General features: G+C 35.3%; 1 protein-coding gene across 1 annotated transcript in view; it reads left to right on the top strand.

Moving 5' to 3' along the window:
- LOC133334244 (uncharacterized) overlaps positions 1-19,134 on the top strand; it is a 65,509-nt gene that overhangs the window by 23,135 nt on the left and 23,240 nt on the right. The window contains exons 5-8 of the mRNA XM_061542532.1: positions 5,389-5,461; positions 5,599-6,083; positions 8,799-8,913; positions 9,005-9,149. Of these exons, the coding sequence (XP_061398516.1) occupies positions 5,389-5,461; positions 5,599-6,083; positions 8,799-8,913; positions 9,005-9,149 (818 nt within the window). The remainder of the gene's footprint in view (positions 1-5,388; positions 5,462-5,598; positions 6,084-8,798; positions 8,914-9,004; positions 9,150-19,134) is intronic.

Genomic DNA, 19,134 nt, shown 5'->3' on the forward strand with positions numbered 1-19,134 from the left:
ATTCAGACAGGCTGAATTTTAGTTTTCTCAATGGAAACCCTATTCAGCAAGGCTGAATATGAGTTTTCTCAATGGAAATCCTATTCAGCAAGGCTGAATATGAGTTTTCTCAATGGAAACCCTATTCAGCAAGGCTGAAAATGAGTTTTTCTTATGGAAACGCCATTCTGCCAGGCTGAATATGAGTTTTACTAATGAAAATCCTATTCAGCAAGGCTGAATATGAGTTTTACTAATAGAAATCCTATTCAGCAAGGCTGAATATGAGTTTTACTAATAGAAATCCTATTCAGCAAGGCTGAATATAAGTTTTCCTAATGGAAATCATATTCAACAAGGCTGAATATGAGTTTTACTAATAGAAATACTATTCAGCAAGGCTGAATGTGAGGTTTCCTAATGGAAATCCTATTCAGCCAGGCTGAACATTTATTTAGCCTGGCTCAATAGGGTTTTCATTAGCAAAACACATATTCAGCTTGGTAAAATGGAGGTTTCTAATGGCTGAATAGGATAATCATTAGGAAAACACATTTTCTGCCTGTCTGAATAGGGTTATCTATAGGAAAACTTCTATTCAGCCTGTCTGAATAGGGTTTTCTATAGGAAAACAACTATTTAGCCTGGCTGAATAAGGGTTTCTATAGGAAAACATCGATTCAGCCTGGCTGAATAGGGTTTTCTATAGGAAAACACCTACATACCCTGGCTGAATATGGTTTTCTATAGGTAAACATATATTTAGCCTGGCTGAATAGGGTTTTCTATAGGGAAACATCTATTTAGCCTGGCTGAATAGGGTTTTCTTTAGGAAAACATCTATTTAGCCTGGCTGAATAGGGTTCTCATTAGAAAAACACATATTCAGCTTGGCTGAAAAGGGTTTTCTTTGGGAAAACATTTATTCAGCTGAGTTGAACAAGTTTTTCTGGTGGCTGAATAGTGTTTTTTATAGGAAAACTGAAAAGGGTTTTATATGAGAAAAAAATTATTCAGCTGAGCAATGAATAGGGTTTTCAATCAGAGTAGCATTTTTTTTTCAATTTTCCGAATTTTAATTTTTTTCCTTGAGTGTAATACTGATTAAAATCTTTAAATTTTATTATAATAACAACATTTGGTATTAGAAACGGAATTTAGTTTGATAATCAATTTTGTTCACATTGTTGTTGTTGTTGCTGTTCTTGGTTACATTTTACTGCAGAGGGCTGGCGATTTCATGGTTGTTGTGTGTTTGTTGTTTTTATTTTTGTAATTTTGTGTTGATCTCCCAACAAAATTTCGAAGCATTTTTCCCACCCGGTTGCATTATCAACAATTTCACCCAGCTTTACAATTCAGTAGCTGGTCTATTGCCTTTCACTAAAAAAGCCGCTGGAAATTTTCCTCATAAAACGGGTCGGAAAAATAATGAATTTCTAAAAAAAAAAAATTTTTAAAATCCCCCAAAACTCCAAACTGTGACAATTAATTCCTAAAAAACTTGAAAACAAAAAAGGAATAATTTAAAAAATGTCGCGTGACTTAATTTGAGGCTCAGAAGAGGGGGTCTGTAAAACGAAACGAACGAAAGGAGAAAAAGAGCGGGAGAGTTGACAAACAACACGTCGTCGTTTGTCGTTGTCGACCATTATCAGAACATGAATAATTTAGTGAATTTTGATAATACAAGTCGAAAATATAATCGTTATTATGCGACAGCAGCACCTCCTCCGCCGCCACCGTCACTGCTGCCACCTACCCATGGCCTGTGTTACAGTAAGTCGTGTCAATTGGTGTTTGTTGTTGTGTTTATTTGTTTTTGTCTGAGCATTTTGTTTTTGGAGAGATTTTGAATGAAATCCGTCTGTTTGAAAGAAAGACATTAAAACCGGAACGTGATTAAACCTCCCGGAGCATTTAAACCCACCAATATCAGTAATAGCGGCAGCAACAGCAGTAATTGTCGGCGCAGCATCATCGCCGTCGGCGATAAAAAAATCATAAAACAATATTCATTTAAATAACAACAACTACAACAACGACCACAGTATCAACAACAACAGAAACAAAGAATTAAACAAAAACAACTTTCAAATTTAGGTCATGCTGCTAAAATAAGTTTTTGTTTGAATCGAATATGAGCGGCCAGTTTGTTGGTTTGTTTGACGGATCCGTCGGGTATGGTCTCTGAAGACGACGTCGTTTTAATTTTAGAAATTAACAAATTTATCTGCAGAAACCTTACAATTTTTTTTTTTTTGCAAAAACAAAGAAGAGGGCGGATTTGTTGTTTGGGCTCAAAGGTCGAACAAGTTTAATAGGTGTCTGTCAGAATTACCGAAAAATATATAACATCGGCCTATGAGACTTGGGTTTTCTATAGGAAAACATCTATTTAGCCGGGCTGAATAGGGGTTTCTATAGGAAAACATCTATTCAGCCTGGCTGAATAGGGTTTTCTTTAGGAAAACATCTATTCAGCCTGGCTGAATAGGGTTTTCTATAGGAAAACATCTATTCAGCCTGGCTGAATAGGGTTTTCTATAGGAAAACATCTATTCAGCCTGGCTGAATAGGGTTTTCTATAGGAAAACATCTATTCAGCCTGGCTGAATACGGTTTTCTATAGGAAAACCTCTATTCAACCTGGCTGAATAGGGTTTTCCATAGGAAAACTTCTATTCAGCCTGGCAGAATAGGTTTTTCTATAGGAAAACTTATATTTAGCCTGGCTGAATAGGGTTTTCTATAGGAAAACATCTATTCAGCTGGGCTGAATAGGGTTTTCTATAGGAAAACATCTATTCAGCTGGGCTTAATATGGTTTTCTATAGGAAAACATCTATTCAGCTGGGCTGAATAGGGTTTTCTATAGGAAAACATCTATTCAGCTGGGCTTAATATGGTTTTCTATAGGAAAACATCTATTCAGCTGGGCTGAATAGGGGTTTCTATAGGAAAACATCTATTCAGCCGGTCTGAATAGGGTTTTCTATAGGAAAACAACTATTCAGCCGGGCTGAAGAGGGTTTTCTATAGGAAAACATCTATTCAGCCGGGCTGAATAGGGGTTTCTCTAGGAAAACTACTATTCAGCCGGGCTGAATAGGGTTTTCTATAGGAAAACTACTATTCAGCCGGGCTGAATAGGGTTTTCTATAGGAAAACATCTATTCAGCCGGGCTGAATAGGGTTTTCTATAGGAAAACATCTATTCAGCCGGGCTGAATAGGGTTTTCTATAGGAAAACATCTATTCAGCCGGGCTGAATAGGGTTTTCTATGGGAAAACATCTATTTAGCCTGGCTGAATAGGGTTTTCTATGGGAAAACATCTATTTAGCCTGGCTGAATAGGGTTTTCTATAGGAAAACATCTATTCAGCCTGGCTGAATAGGGTTTTCTATAGGAAAACATCTATTCAGCCTAACTGAATAGGGGTTTCTTTAGCAAAACATCTATTCAGCCTGGCTGAATAGGGTTTTCTTTAGCAAAACATCTATTCAGCCTGGCTGAATAGGGGTTTCTTTAGCAAAACATCTATTCATCCTGGCTGAATAGGGTTTTCTATAGCATAACATCAACTCATCACGGATGAATAGGGTTTTCTAGGGTTTTCCTGTATTCTTGTTTTTGGGTATATTGTTCTCTATTTATCCCATCTTCGAACCATTTTACCTCCAGAAAAAGACTTATAAAAACTATTTCCATCTAAAAAAAACTCTCTAATCTTATCGATTTTATTTGGACATTAATATCTGATACGAAAATGAAAACAAAATTCTTTGAAAACAAGATTGCCATTCCAAAACTATATATAAGTTTATCGATGTCGGTAGGGTTCATCACTATTTTTGCCAAACTTATCTTCTCTCGCTCGCTCACCCTTGAGAACGAAGAAGCAGATTGTACATTGCTTACGTGTGGGGTACTTTGGAATAATAACAGGTGTTCCGCATGCCAAACAAAATCATGATGATTTACACAATCGCTAAGAACCACTCCGCATATCTTGCTTTCGGCTACGTCAGATCGTCTGACTTTTTATTATTTTTATTATTTATATATTTATAAATAGTTATATTATTGTTTTATTTTTTATTGTAGTTTAATTAATATTTAACTGTTTACTAAGTCAATCGAAGTTTCGGTTGCCAAAGTAGGCAGACAGATAGCCAGAATTTATAGCAACGAAGTACTAACGTCATTAATAGCCGAAAAAATGGAAAGGAAAACAAAAAATTTTTTTAAAAATTTTCTAGGTGCACCGTTGACGTCAATATTCGGTTGATATATGTATGTGTGTATGTACGAAGTGGAACAAAAAAAAAACAGCGTGTTATTGATCCTCGAAAATATACATTTATATGGAGATTGATATGGCCAAAAACATAAATAAAAGGTCATGGTCGATAAGGGCCCATCATTTTGTTGTGCCTTTATTAGATATTTTGAAGACTTTGACCTTATTTTACCACCGATCTGGCAGTTTTAGCTCTTGGTCTCATACAAGACCTGAGGTCTCATAAAAGGTCTGAGATTTCATATAAGACCTGAGGTCTCATATAAGACCTGAGGTCTCATATAAGACCTGAGGTCTCATATAAGACCTGAGGTCTCATATAAGACCTGAGGTCTCATACAGGACCTGAGGTCTCATATAAGACCTGAGGTCTCATATAAGACCTGAGGTCTCATATAAGACCTGAGGTCTCATATAAGACCTGAGGTCTCATATAAGACCTGATGTCTCATATAAGACCTGAGGTCTCATAGAAGACCTGAGGTATCATAAAAGACCTGAGGTCTAATATTAGACCTGAGGTCTCATAAAAGGTCTGAGATTTCATATAAGACCTGAGGTCTCATATAAGACCTGAGGTCTCATATAAGACCTGAGGTCTCATATAAGACCTGAGGTCTCATATAAGACCTGAGGTCTCATATAAGACCTGAGGTCTCATATAAGACCTGAGGTCTCATATAAGACCTGAGGTCTCATATAAGACCTGAGTTCTCATATAAGACCTGAGGTCTCATATAAGACCTGAGGTCTCATATAACACCTGAGGTCTCATATAAGACCTGAGGTCTCATATAAGACCTGAGGTCTCATATAAGACCTGAGGTCTCAGATAAGGCTTGAGGTCTCATATAAGACCTGAGTTCTCATGTAAGACCTGAGGTCACATATAAGACCTGAGGTCTCAGATAAGACTTGAGGTCTCATATAAGACTTGAGGTCTCATATAAGATCTGAGGTCTCATATAAGACATGTGGTCTTCTATAAAACCTGAGATTTTCTATAAGACATTTCAGTCCTGTTGTTCTACTTTTTTAACATCACATCCTTCCCTTTTGACCTATTTTTTCATTCCGTTCTTTTTGTCTTTCTCTCTTTTCCAGGTCGCGGCAATTGGGCCGATGATATTGGATTCGATTTAAATGCTGAATTTAATAGCAATTCATATTTGAACAAGTAAGTCTTATTAAATAAAAACAACAACAAAAAATATTGAAAATCTCTTCCCACAACCAGAAAATACTGAATTTTCCATATTTTCATTTTCATTTTTGTTTTGTTTTTTTCTTTTTTGCCTTTTCCCCACTTCCTAGTGAGACATTTATGTCGTTCTCTTCGGGTCTGCAGCCCGTACTTAAGCAAGAACCACAATCTGAACAATTGAAGATTAATAACAACAACAACAGCAGCAACAACAACAATAATCCGAAGAGTTCGTTGCACATTCCATCAAGTCCGATTAACAGTGTAAATATACAACAAAAACATGATAAGCAATCGGCAACGTCAAACAGTGGCAGCAACAACAATGGACTCCTTGACACAACACCAACATCCGCAACCAATGCTGGTGCTGCTGGCGGTGCAGGGACCACAGCAGCGGCTTCTTCGGCCGCTACTGAAAAGCCCAAGACCAATGGCAACCACAATATCGATTTGATTGATAATCATTGTGGCTGTGGTTCACCGCAAGGAGGTAACGCCGCTCAACAGCAACAGCAGCAGCCGCAAGTTGTAGACCAGCAACAGCAGACATCTGCATCGTCATCGACAGCCATCAAGGGTAATAATGAACAAGGTGAGTGCACTTGTTTGTAAAAATTAATAAAAACCGATAACAACAATAACAACAACGAGGAAAGTTATAATTGTTCGATGATGAGTGATTTGCTGAAATTCATTCGATAATAATTTCCGAAATTGAAACAATGCAAATCGAAGCGACACGTGTTATTCCATTTTAATAAAAAAAATGTTGGGGTCACATTTTATGTTTAATTCAGAATTTGTGATTTTTTTTTTTAATTTGGAATAGCACTTGTTAATTTTTTGAACCAAAAAAAAAAATGAATAAATATATAAAAACTTTATAAAGATTTCGTTCGTTCCGAATATTTCGATGAAAATATTTTGTATCCTCCGATTATGACAAGATTTTGGGGAGTGGAAATTTTCTATTGGCGATGAAAGCCCTTGCTATGTATATGAAAACCTCAGAAGGGAAAATTCACCATAGGTCATAGTATGGAGATATGGCGCGATATTTTTTTGCTGGCAACCCTATTAGACTTGAAGAGGCAGCTTAATAACTTCATTTGTAGCTTTTGTATATATTTTTGATATTACATTTTTCCAGTAAAATCGAATGAGGACTGTTTTTTGAAGAACATTTCGTCCTTCTAACTCGATTCCTTGTATGTCCTGTTCGTCCTTAATTTATTGAAACGGACTTCAATTATCTCAAGATGTGATTTTTCATCTACGCAATATTCTTCAAAAAAGTTGCTCAAAAGATTTTATCGGCGTCTTCAAAGACAAGAAATCGATATTTTAACGTTTTAATAGTCCATTCTCAATTTTACCCGGTTCTTGTCACTAAAATCCTATATGTATTTGAATAAATTTAATATACATTCCATATGTTATGTTAAACTGTCCGATTCGTGCGAATTATTTTCTAGAAACTTCGTGGCAAAAAGAACCGGTTTTCTAAAATTTTTTAACCAGATATTCAGATAATAAAACCGATAATAGTCCGGTTCCGGATTTATTATATAAATATCCGGTTAAAAAATTTAGAAACCCGGATCTTTTTTCCACGAAATTAGTCCGTTTCAATAAATTTAGCGCGTTTGTGTACTAGTTTTCTAATTATATGCATTTGAGGTATTGAAACCGGTTTTATTATCGGAATATCCGGTTCAAAAATTTAGAAACCCGGATCTTTTTTCCACGAAATTAGTCCGTTTCAATAAATTTAGCATGTTTGTGTACTAGTTTTCTAATGATATGTACATAAGGTATTGAAACCGGTTTTATTATTTGAATATGCGGTTCAAAATTTTAGAAAACCGGTTCTTTTTTCCACGAAATTTGCCGGTTTTAATAAATTTAGTACGTTTGTGTACTAGCTTTCCAATGATATGAACATAATGTATTAAAACCGGTTTTATTATCTGAATAACCGGTTAAAAAATTAACAAGCCCAATACTCTGTTCCACGAAATTAATCCGTTTCAATAAATTTAACATTTAAGCTATTGAAACCGGGTTTATTATATAAATATCCGGTTCAAAAAATTTTTTGTGTACTAGTTTTCTAATTATATGCATTTGAGGTATTGAAACCGGTTTTATTATCTAAATATCGGGTTCAAAAATTTAGAAACCCGGATCTTTTTTCCATGAAATTAGTCCGTTTCAATAAATTTAGCACGTTTGTGTACTAGTTTTTAATGATATGGTCATAAGGTATTGAAACCGGTTTTATTATCTGAATATCCGATTCAAACTAGTTTTTAATGATATGGTCATAAGGTATTGAAACCGGTTTTATTATCTGAATTATGCGGTTTAAAATTTTTAGAAACCCGGTTCTTTTTTTGCACGAAATTAGTCCGTTTCAATAAACTCAGCGCGTTTGTGTACAAGTTTTCTAATTATATGTATTTTAGGTATTGAAACCGGTTTTATTATCGGAATATCCGGTTCAAAAATTTAGAAACCCGGTTCTTTTTTCCACGAAATTAGTCCGTTTCAATAAATTTAGCACGTTCGTGTACTAGTTTTCTAATGATATGCACATAGGGTATTGAAACCGGTTTTATTATTTGAATATCCGGTTCAAAATTTTAGAAAACCGGTTCTTTTTCACGAAATTTATTTATTTTTTTGACGTATTTCGCATAACTATGTATGTTTAGACGAACCCGACAATTCAACATAAGGAATGTATATGAAGCGAATTGGAGTATCCGAATCCAATAGAAATTATATTTCCCAATTTCTCTGGATCACTTCACCCAAATATAATTGTACCAAATCTAGTACCATTTAGGATATATCAGTACGAACTTCCAACATTCTAAATACCCAATTCTACAACCGAACAGTACTTTCAATTCTAAATGTCAAGATACCAACTCTATCGCTTATTCCTCTATAGTTGGCACATATCGTCATGTCTCCATTTTTGTGCACGGGACACATTATGCTGAGGTTCCAATCATTGGGCATACATTCCTGTAGTCAGGTTACATCTAATCAGGTACATGCTCCTGACCAGCACCTGCTGCTTTATTATTCTTCAGCCGATTGGTGGATATTCTGAACTCATCTTGGCTAGGTGGTATACACTCTATAATGGTATCTCTGATTGGTTCTGGGATATCTTCTTCGGCGCCACTATTTGATGCCATAAGCTTTGAAAAGTGTTTTTATTAATTTTTATTAACCCATTGCAATTAAATTTTATATTTTTGTTTTGTTTTTTTTTTTTTATTTTTTATTTCAGGTCGTCAACTTCTAACTGTGGTTGATGCCAGTAAAATCGAACAAAATCCCGTGGGTAAATCGGCCACACCCAGCGGAACTACAACAGCAGCTGCTGCCAATTCCGATGATTATAAGTAAGGAAAAAAATATCTATAACAACAATCATTTCAATACCAAAACTAACAAAAATATCACTCCTTGTTTTTTTTATTTTTCTTGTTCCAGATTCCAATATATTTTGGCTGCAGCCACATCCATTGCCACGAAAAACAATGAAGACACTCTCACCTATTTAAATCAGGGTCAAAGTTATGAGATCAAATTGAAGAAGATCGGTGATCTATCGATGTATCGTGATAAAATACTGAAGGTATGTAGCTATTAAGGGGACCCCCCATTCTCGGGGTCAAAATTTTTGTTGATATAATTCGAATGTACACTGATTAAAGAATGTCTCTACAAAATTTCAAGTGAAAATCTCAAGAACTCTTGAAGATATATCCGATTTATTGTGTCAGCATCAAGTGACGGCTGAAGGGCTTCTCAAACTTTAAACGCGTTTTTCTCTAAACATTTTTTTGCGAATGGCGGGCACGATAACTCATAAACTAATAATCCAATCGGCTCCAAATTTTGCAACGTTTCTCTGGGAGTGTATAGCTCTCGTATGAACTACGATAAAGCCAATCAGTGAAGATCTTCCTTATTTTAAACTTGGTTTTTGGTAAAAAATCGGCGATTTTCCAAAAATATTTTTTCAAAGGTCCACCATTTTGTTAATTTTAGAGCAAAGTCAATAATCCTAGTTCATACGAGAGCCAGACATTTACTCTTTCTAACACCGTTGGAATTTTCGGATTCCGATATTCCAGTGAGGAGTTATCATGCCCGCCATCAAAAATAAGGACTTTTCTTTAATTACAAAAAACAACAACAAAACAATAACAAAATTTTTTTGTAAATTATTTTTCTTCTCTTTTAAATCTTCAAATATGTATGTGCAAAGTTACAAACCTTAACAAGCATTGGTATTGATTTACCAGCCCATTGAAAATCTTGAAAAATTAAAATCGAGAATGGGTGGGGTTCCCTTAATACAAAAAAAAAAGGAATCCGAAAATTTGAATTGGTGTATAAAACAAATCAAGTTACTGAAAAAAACTTTTGGGGAGAATATCCCTAACGAAAAACTTAGGGAACTGATGAGAATTAGAGGCGAGATCCTTGTTGAGCCATACCATATTTCCTTACTTACTTAGCTGGCTTGTGACATAACATTTGTTCCATAAGTTGAATTTAAAAAAATCCAGGCGCGTCGGTCTTCTGCGCATCTCTTCCAATTTGAAATACCATGTTCCGAAATGTTGTCTTCCACTTGATTTTTCTTGAGCCCAGAAGGGGATGGCCACGAATTTGATGGCTCGCTTTTTTATGCCTTTTGTGCTGGGGCATCCTCATCCATTCTCACCACTTGACCTAGCCAACATAGACGCTGCAGCGTATCGAGCTGACAATGCCAATGTCCGAGAATATATCGTACAACTCATGGTTCATACAATGGCGATATTTCGAAGAATTTTGCTCTCAAACACTCCAACAGCTGCCATATCTACAATATTTCCACTATCTATAAATCGCTGTTAAAAACAACAACAAACTGGGGCTAAACCTGTCTTAAAAAAAAACCCCTAAAAATAAAATCAAAACTCTCAATAATTTGCTACACCCTTGTCATTACGAATTGTCGTCGGGATACTAATAAAATATTGCAAGGATCTACTAATTTTTATTATTTTTTCGATATCATAAAGGGAAAAGCTGTTATCGTTGTAAGAAATAGTAGATTCTTGCAGTACGGGAACATACCATTATTTGTATTGCTAAGGAAACCTTGGCTGGGATCGGTCCGTTGAAAACGTTTAATCATACGATGGCAGTTCGGAAAGTTCTTAGCCCAGCACAAAAAAGCGCGGTGTAAACAGAAAAAAAGTTAATTGTTATGAAAAATTATTTCTCAGTTGTGAACACATGTACAATTTTGTTTCGATCTGGCAACTCTTTCATATAGAAATAGGCGTTCAAAAAAGACACATCCGCAATTTTTTTTTTACAATGAAAGCACGAATTTCTAATTTTTCCATTGCAAAAAATTGCGGATGCGTCTTTTTTGAACACCTGTTCCTATATGATGGAGTTGCCAGATCAAAACAAAATTTAACATGTGTTCATAACAGAGATGGAAGTTTCCAAAACACTTAACTTTTTATACCCTCCACCATAGTATGAAGGGTATATTAATTTTGTCATTCCGTTTGTAACTCACCGAAATATTCATTTCCGACCCTATAAAGTATATATATTCTTGATCAGGGTAAAATTCTAAGACGATCTAGCCATGTCCGTCCGTTTGTCCGTCCGTCTGTTGTAATCACGCTATCTTCTGAAGGAATTGAGATAGGGTGCTGAAATTTTGCATAGGGTTGTCTTTTGCCTGCAGGCAGGTCAAGTTCGAAGATGGGATATATCGGTCCACGTTTAGGCATAGCTCCCATATAAGGGTACCCCCCAATTTTCGGTATTTTGGGGTTCTTGACCGAGTTTTTCAACTGAATTCGCAGAAATTTGATACGTTGGGTTCTTATTGGGTACTAAGTGTCTCCACAAAAAATTATGAGTATAGGTCCACTTTTTCTGGTAGCCCCCATATAACGGCACCTTCTAATTCTCAGTATTTTGGGGGGTTTTATCGTATTTTTCCACCGAATAGGCTGTAATTTAGTATTTTGAGTTCTTAATAGGTACCAAATTTCTCCACAAAAAATTATGAATATAGGTCCATTTTTTCGGGTAGCCCCCCATATAAGGGTACCCCCAAATTTCGGTATTTTGGGGTTCTTGAGCGCGTTTTTCAACCGAATTCGCTGAAATTTGGTATATTGGGTACTTATTGGGTACCAAATATCTCCACTAAAAATTATAAATATAAGTCCATTTTTTCTGTTAGCCCCCATATAAAGGTACCCCCAAATTTCGGCATTTGGAGGTTCTTGAGCGCGTTTTTCAACCGAAATCACTGAAATTTGGTATTTTGTAGCCGTATATGGAAACAAACCTACCAAAAATTATTAATAGTCAACCCCTTTTAGGCGTAGTCCCCATATAACCCCATTTTTTATATTAATATAATTATCTGATTTTTCCGCGTTTTGGGTTTGGTTCTAACACTCTGTTGTAATCATTTCACCTGCGAAGGATATCGAGATAAAAAACTAGAACGTACGGTTCGATAATGAACTATATATGAACTATAACCCGTATTTAGACCTAGCCCCTGTGTGGGAGGTACCATAAGGAGTGGACCGATGTTCCCCATCTTCGAACTTGAACTAAGTTTGGAAGATGGCCAAAGTTTGGATGAAATCGAAATTTTCTGAAACAAATTTGATCCAAAGAAACATGGATCTAGAACCATTTTAACCGTGTCAAAATGTATATGCCTCATTATGCATAAAGCTGAGAGAATTGTCCATTAAAAATTTCTGAAATTTGTTTTTTAGTTTACATTGTGGTTTATATAACCGGTTTGTGGAAATGTCGATATAGGTCCACTTTTTGGTATTTTCCCTATATTTTTATTTCAAGTACCTGTCAGTATATCTATGGTGGAGGGTATCCAAAGTTCGGCCCGGCCGAACTTAACGCTTTTTCACTTGTTTCAGTTTATACCGCGCTTTTTGTGCTAGGCTAAGAACTTTCCGAACTGCCATCGAATAATTAAAAGTTTTCATTGGATCGATCCCTGCCTAGGTTTGTGCTAGGCTAAGAACTTTCCGAACTGCCATCGTATGATTAAAGGTTTTCATCCGGCCGATCCCAAAACACTTAACTTTTTTCTGTTTATACCGCGATTTTTGTGCTAGGCTAAGAACTTTCCGGACTGCCATCGTATTTTGCCGCAATGAAATTTTTTTTGAAAATCCATCACCATTCCTGTCGGCGTCATTTTTTCTGCCAGTCTATCATTCCCTGTCGGACTAGTAACTGTGCCAAAACAACTACTTCTATTGATCGACATTCGTCATTCGCCATTATTAGTATGTCTATGTGAGATGTTTTGTTGTTGTTGTTGTTGTGTGAACATTAGTTAAATGTTAATAAATAAACTATTACTTGTGGTTTGTTCATTCGTTTTCTTACCATACATTTGGCTGTCAGTTTTGACTTGACTTGTTGTTGTTGTTGTTGTTTTCTATATTTCTTTTAACATCTCAAGCCAATTGTCTTAATTGGTTTTAATGTATTTTAATTAGAAACAATTGCCTGTCTTGACACAAACAAACAACAACGGCAATAGTGACAAACATAAGAATTGCCAAGCCAGTATTTAAAAAAAATATAAATGAAAACGTCATAGAAACGGAGATCAGAAAAATGTAAATGGCAAAAAATACTATATTTAATAAAAATATATTGCAATGGCAAAAATATACACGCAAAGAAACTGTGTTTTAGGAAAATTGCATATTTTTTGGTGAGAAGTGGAACAAGTTTGAAATCGATAAGATGAGAGATTTTTTTTTTCAAAATTCGATTTTAAATTTTAAAATGACATTCTTGATTTATGGTATATTCGAATAAGATTTTAACAAGTAAAAAAGGAGTTAATTTCGGAAGGGGTAAACTTTTTATAACCTCACCATAGGTATTCTGACATGATCATAATATAGGAAATACACCAAATTGTTGACCTATACATATAATTTTTCCAAAACGGCTTAAAGCACTGATAGAAAACAAAGGTCGAGCTACATAGTACTAAATAATATTAAAATATATTTTTACTAGCATATACCCGCTACTTCGTTAGCGAATGTGGGATGTATTTAAAACCATATATCGACCATTTTTTAAAATTTTAGAACCATTTAGTACGAATGTTCTGTCATAGTATGTTCTCAAATCTACCTCTGTATCTCAAGCCTACACACCCATTCCGACCGCAAAGAAATTTACCTCTATACTAAATTTGGTGTAATTTTTTACCATTTTTACTCTTGTAATACTTATTTTGAAAAAAAAAAATCATATTTGGCTTCACCCAAATCAGTTAGTGCCCATTAATATAAATTTCCATAACTACCTACTTTAGCAATCATAAGTACGAATTTCCAACACTTCCCACATACCCTAATCTTAATTCCAAATTTCAGGATTCTATCGGTTCACCTAAATCCAATTTGTATCACATTTAGTACCACTCAGAACACATAAGTAAAAATTTCCATTGCTACCTAAATCATGTCATCCAATTGAAATCATGAATAAGATGAAATCTTAATTATAATGGAGATAGTATCAAATTTAGTACACAGTAGTACGAATTTCCAAAACTTCCTACTTAACCCAAACATACACTCCCACAGTGATCCTAAATCCAAGATTCAGGATTCCAACTCTATTGGTTCACCCACAATTCAAATTGTACCAAATTTAGTACACAATAGATCGAATTTCCAAAATCTCCTTCTTACCCCAAACCTACACCCCTACAGTGATACTAAATCCAAGATTCAGGATTCCAACACTATCGCTTCATCCATAGTTTAAATTGTACCAAATTTAGTACACAGGAGTACGATTTTCCAAAACCTCCTTCTTAGCCCAAACCAACACCCCCACAGTGTTCCTAAATCCAAGTTTCAGGATTTCAACTTTATCGATTGACCCACAATTCAAATTGTACCAAATTTAGTACACAGTAGTACGAATTTCCAAAACTTCCTACTTAACCCAAATCTTCACCCCCAGAGTGATACTAAATCCAAGTTTCAGGATTCCAACTGTATCGGTTCACCCACAATTTAAATTGTACCAAATTTAGTACACAGTAGTACGAATTTCTAAAACATTATACACACCCCAATCATAACCCCACACTGATCCTCAAACCAAGTTTCAGGATTCCACCTTTATCGGTTCACCCACAATTCAAATTCTACTAAATTTAGTACATAGTACTAATAGCACTAATTTCCAAAACTTCCTACATACCCCAATCCTACACATCCACAGTGTTCCTAAATCATAATTTCAGGATTCCAACTCTATCAGTTCACCCACAATTCAAATTGTACCAAATTTAGTACACATTTCTAAATTTTCCTACATACTCTAATCCTACACCTCCACAGTGATCCTGAATCAAAACTTTATGATTTCAACTTTATCGGTTCACCCACAATTTAAATTGTACAAAATTTAGTACACATTAGTACAAATTTCTAAAACTTCCTACATATTTCTATCTTACATCTCAACAGTGATCCTGACTCCAAATTTGATTCTAGCTCTATTGGTTCACCTAAAATTCAAATTGTACCAAATTTAGTACCATTTAGTACCCATAAGTATTAATTTGTTAAATTGAATCCTGACCCTAATCCTACATCCCTACAATGATCCTATTTTTAAACTTCATTGTTCTTGCTCTATCGGTTCACCAAAATCTTAATTGTACCAATTATAGTACGATTTAGTACTTTTTGTACACATAAGTAAAAAATTTCCAAAACTACGTACATATCCCAATCCTACACTCCGAAGGTAATGTAAATTTCAATTTTCAGGATTCCAGCTCGATTTGTACCACCAAATTAAATTTGTACCAAATATAGTAACATATAGTACTTTTCGTACACCTGAGTACACGCTTTAAAAAACCATCTCCTTAAATGGACCCTACTTCTCAAACTTAATTCACACTCCAAATTTTAAGTTTTTAACGCTATCCGTTCACATGCTACAGAATTGTACCAAATTTTGTACATTTTCGTACTTTTCGAATAGTTATAGTTCGAATTTCCAAAAACCATTTAGTACATCTATCTTACACTCAATCAACGACCACCAACCCAAATTTCAGAGTTCTAGCTCCACCGGTTCGCCAAATACAAATGTTATCACATTTAGTACTTTTTAGTACTTTCTGTCACCTTTGGACCAAGATCACCCAAAATTTCAAGATTCTAGCTTCAGCCGTTTCGTCTGGGCGTTGATGAATCGTTAAATCAGTAATCGTTACTCTTTTATAAGTATAGATTAGTACTTTTTAGTACTTTTCGTACCGTACCGTACCGATTTTTTTTTTGATTTAATTCGAATCTACACTAATTCAAGAATGTCCCTACAAAATTGCATGTGAAAATCTCAAGAACTCTTGAAGATATAGCCGATTTATTGTGTCAGCATCAAATGACGGCTAAAGGGTTTCTCAAACTTTAAACGCGTTTTTTTTGCGAATGGCGGGCACGATAACTCAAAATCTAATAATCGATTGGGTAATCGATTCCAATTTTTTACACGTTTCTCTGTGAGTGTATAGCTATCGTATGAACTAGGATAAAGCCAATCGGTTAATATCTTCCTTATTTTTATACCCTCCACCATAGTTTGTAACTCCTCGAAATATTCATTTCCGACCCTATAAAGTATATATATTCATGATCAGGGTAAAATTCTAAGACGATCTAGCCATGTCCGTCCGTCTGTCCGTCCGTAATCACGCTATCTTCTGAAGGAATTGAGATAGGGTGCTGAAATTTTGCATAGGGTTGTCTTTTGTCTGCAGGCAGGTCAAGTTCGAAGATTTCGGTATTTTAGGGTTTTTGAGCGCCTTTTTCAGCCGAATTCGCTGAAATTTGGTACATTGGTTTCTTATTGGATACTAAATGTCTCCACAAAAAATTATAAGTATAGGTCCATATTTTCTGGTAGCCCCCATATAACGGTACCTCCTAATTTTCAGTATTTTGGGGGTTTTGGTCGTATTTTTCCGCCGAATTGGCTGTAATTTAGTGTTTTGAGTTCTTAATAGGTACCAAACCTCTCTAAAAAAATTATGTATATAGGTCAATTTTTTCGGGTAGCCCCCATATAAGGGTACCCCCCAATTTTCGGTATTTTGGGGTTCTTGAGCACGTTTTTCGCTGAACTTCGCTACATTGGGTTCTTATTGGGTCCTTAATGTCTCCACAAAAATTATAAATATAGGTCCACTTTTTCTGGTAGCCCCTATATAATGGTACCTCCCAATTTTAAGAATTTTGGGGGTTTTAATCGTATTTTTCCGCCGAATTAGCTGTAATTTAGTATTTTGAGTTCTTAATAGGTACCAAATCTCTCTACCAAAAATTATTAATATTCGCCCCCTTTTTGGGGTAGTCCCCATATAACCCCCTTTTTTATATTAATATAGTTATCTGATATGTTCCGCGTTTTGAGTTTGGTTCTAAGCTCTAGTGTAATCATTTCACCTGCAGAGGATAGCGAGGTAAAAAATTAGAACGTAAGGTTCGATAATGAACTATAGTCGCATTTAGACCTAGCCTCTGTGGAGGTTTCAGAAGGAGTGGACCGATATTCCCCATCTTCGAATTTGAATTATCAATTAAAAATTTCTGAAATTTGTATTATGGTTTACATAATCCGATTTTAGACATGTCGGTATAGGTCCACTTTTTGGTATGTTTCCTTTATTTTCATTTCTAGTACCTGTCAGTATATCTATGGTGGAGGGTATACAAAGTTCGGCCCGGCCGAACTTAAAGCCTTTTTACTTGTTTAACTTGGTTTTTGGTAAAAAATGGGCGATTTTCGAAAAATATTTTTGTCAAAGGTCCGCCATTTTGTTAATTTTAGAGCGAAGTCAATAATCCTAGTTCATACGAGTGCCAGACATGTACTCTTTCTAACACCGTTGGAATTTTCGGATTCCGATGTTCCAGTGAGGAACATTTTTAATTACAAAAAACAACAACAAAACAATTACAAAAATTTTTTGTAAATGGATGTACTATGAACTCCTAGGCCCTAAGTCGCTCAGAATAAAAATGTTGTAATTTTTCACAGTCGGTCTCCCTTTGACCAGCTAAATATTAGGTTGGGAAAAAAGAAATTCTAATACTTACCGATCTTCATCAAAATTGTCATGCTTATTCTAAAACTGTCATGTTCAGGTCATAATTGTGGCCTCTAGAGCGACCAGAATAAATAATAATAAAGTTTTTAGTCTATTCCATCCTCCTAAATATTAACCGATCATTGTCAACAGCAATGGGAGTCTCCTTCGGCCCGAAACGGTATTGAATGCAAAAATTCGTGTCGATTGCTAAATCGAATCAGCTAGTTGATATATGACGGTATACTAAATAGTGGTATACTAAATAGTGGGTCTAGGACCAATATTTCGCGGTGTTACAACCTCTTGAGGCTGCACAAAGCTATAATACTTTGACAACATGGTTGTGTAGGGTATTAGTATCGGATGGACGTGTAAAATTTTGGCTATACAACAATACGAGCGTATCTCAGATGTATAGTATCTTAAATTTTTTTGATCTTGTTCCTCTATACGATCACGGTTCTTGTCATCCATAATATGAAAACTCCGTCATCTGGCGGCTGAATAGTGAATTTGGTATACATATGTTTGTATGTATGTATGTACGTAATGACGCATGTTAAGATACGTGAAAATCGGTTCAGATTTATATATATTTTTGTCCGATTTTAGGTAAATGCCACCAAAGCCCCTATATTTCTTTTGATTTACACGAAATTGTGCATTGCGTATTATATTGAGTTTAGAATGTAAGTTGGTATCGAGTTTCATTGAATCGGTTCAGCTTCCATAAATATTTTCTCTTTCGATTTGATCCTAAGGTCCCAATTTCCTAAGGTTTATCCGATTTATACGAAATTTTGCATAGCATATTGTATTAAATTGAGCCTAGATTTTATGTAATGTTTGTCCGCATTTGAATTGAGTCTACAATAAAGATATACGAACACACCTGAGAAAAATCCAAGCATCATAACAAAAAACAAGAATACACCAGTTAGCGGAACAGCAACTTCCATGAAAATCTAGCTTTCGGTGGTACTATATTCTGTGCTTGGGCAATATTTTGCGATATTTGCGCCATTCTATAATTATTTGTCCAGATTCCCTTTACCGTGGGTTGTGTTGTGATGTTCGGCTTTCAATGGTGATGTTCGGCTTTCACTCGAAAAAATACAAAAATAAGTTTTCAGTCCACATCATCCCAAAATTATTATCTGATCATCATCGAAAATTATAGGCGTTGTCCTTGATTATAACTGAAACCTCATGGAACATTTAAAAGTCATCTGCGCTATATTTCCGCCTTCCAGTGTGGTAATGGTTTACTAAAAAATATCTCAGTACGTAAGCACCTGTAAATATTTAAGTGTAACTCCCACAGCACAACTCTGTGTACATACGACCATATAAATGGTATCAATTTAAAGGTCAACCACTCCTCTTGGATATGCTA

The sequence above is a fragment of the Musca vetustissima genome, unplaced genomic scaffold, assembly GCF_032173495.1.
Source record: "Musca vetustissima isolate MV318-11 ecotype Yass unplaced genomic scaffold, APGP_CSIRO_Mvet_v1 utg12556, whole genome shotgun sequence".
Taxonomy (NCBI): Eukaryota; Metazoa; Arthropoda; class Insecta; order Diptera; family Muscidae; genus Musca; species Musca vetustissima.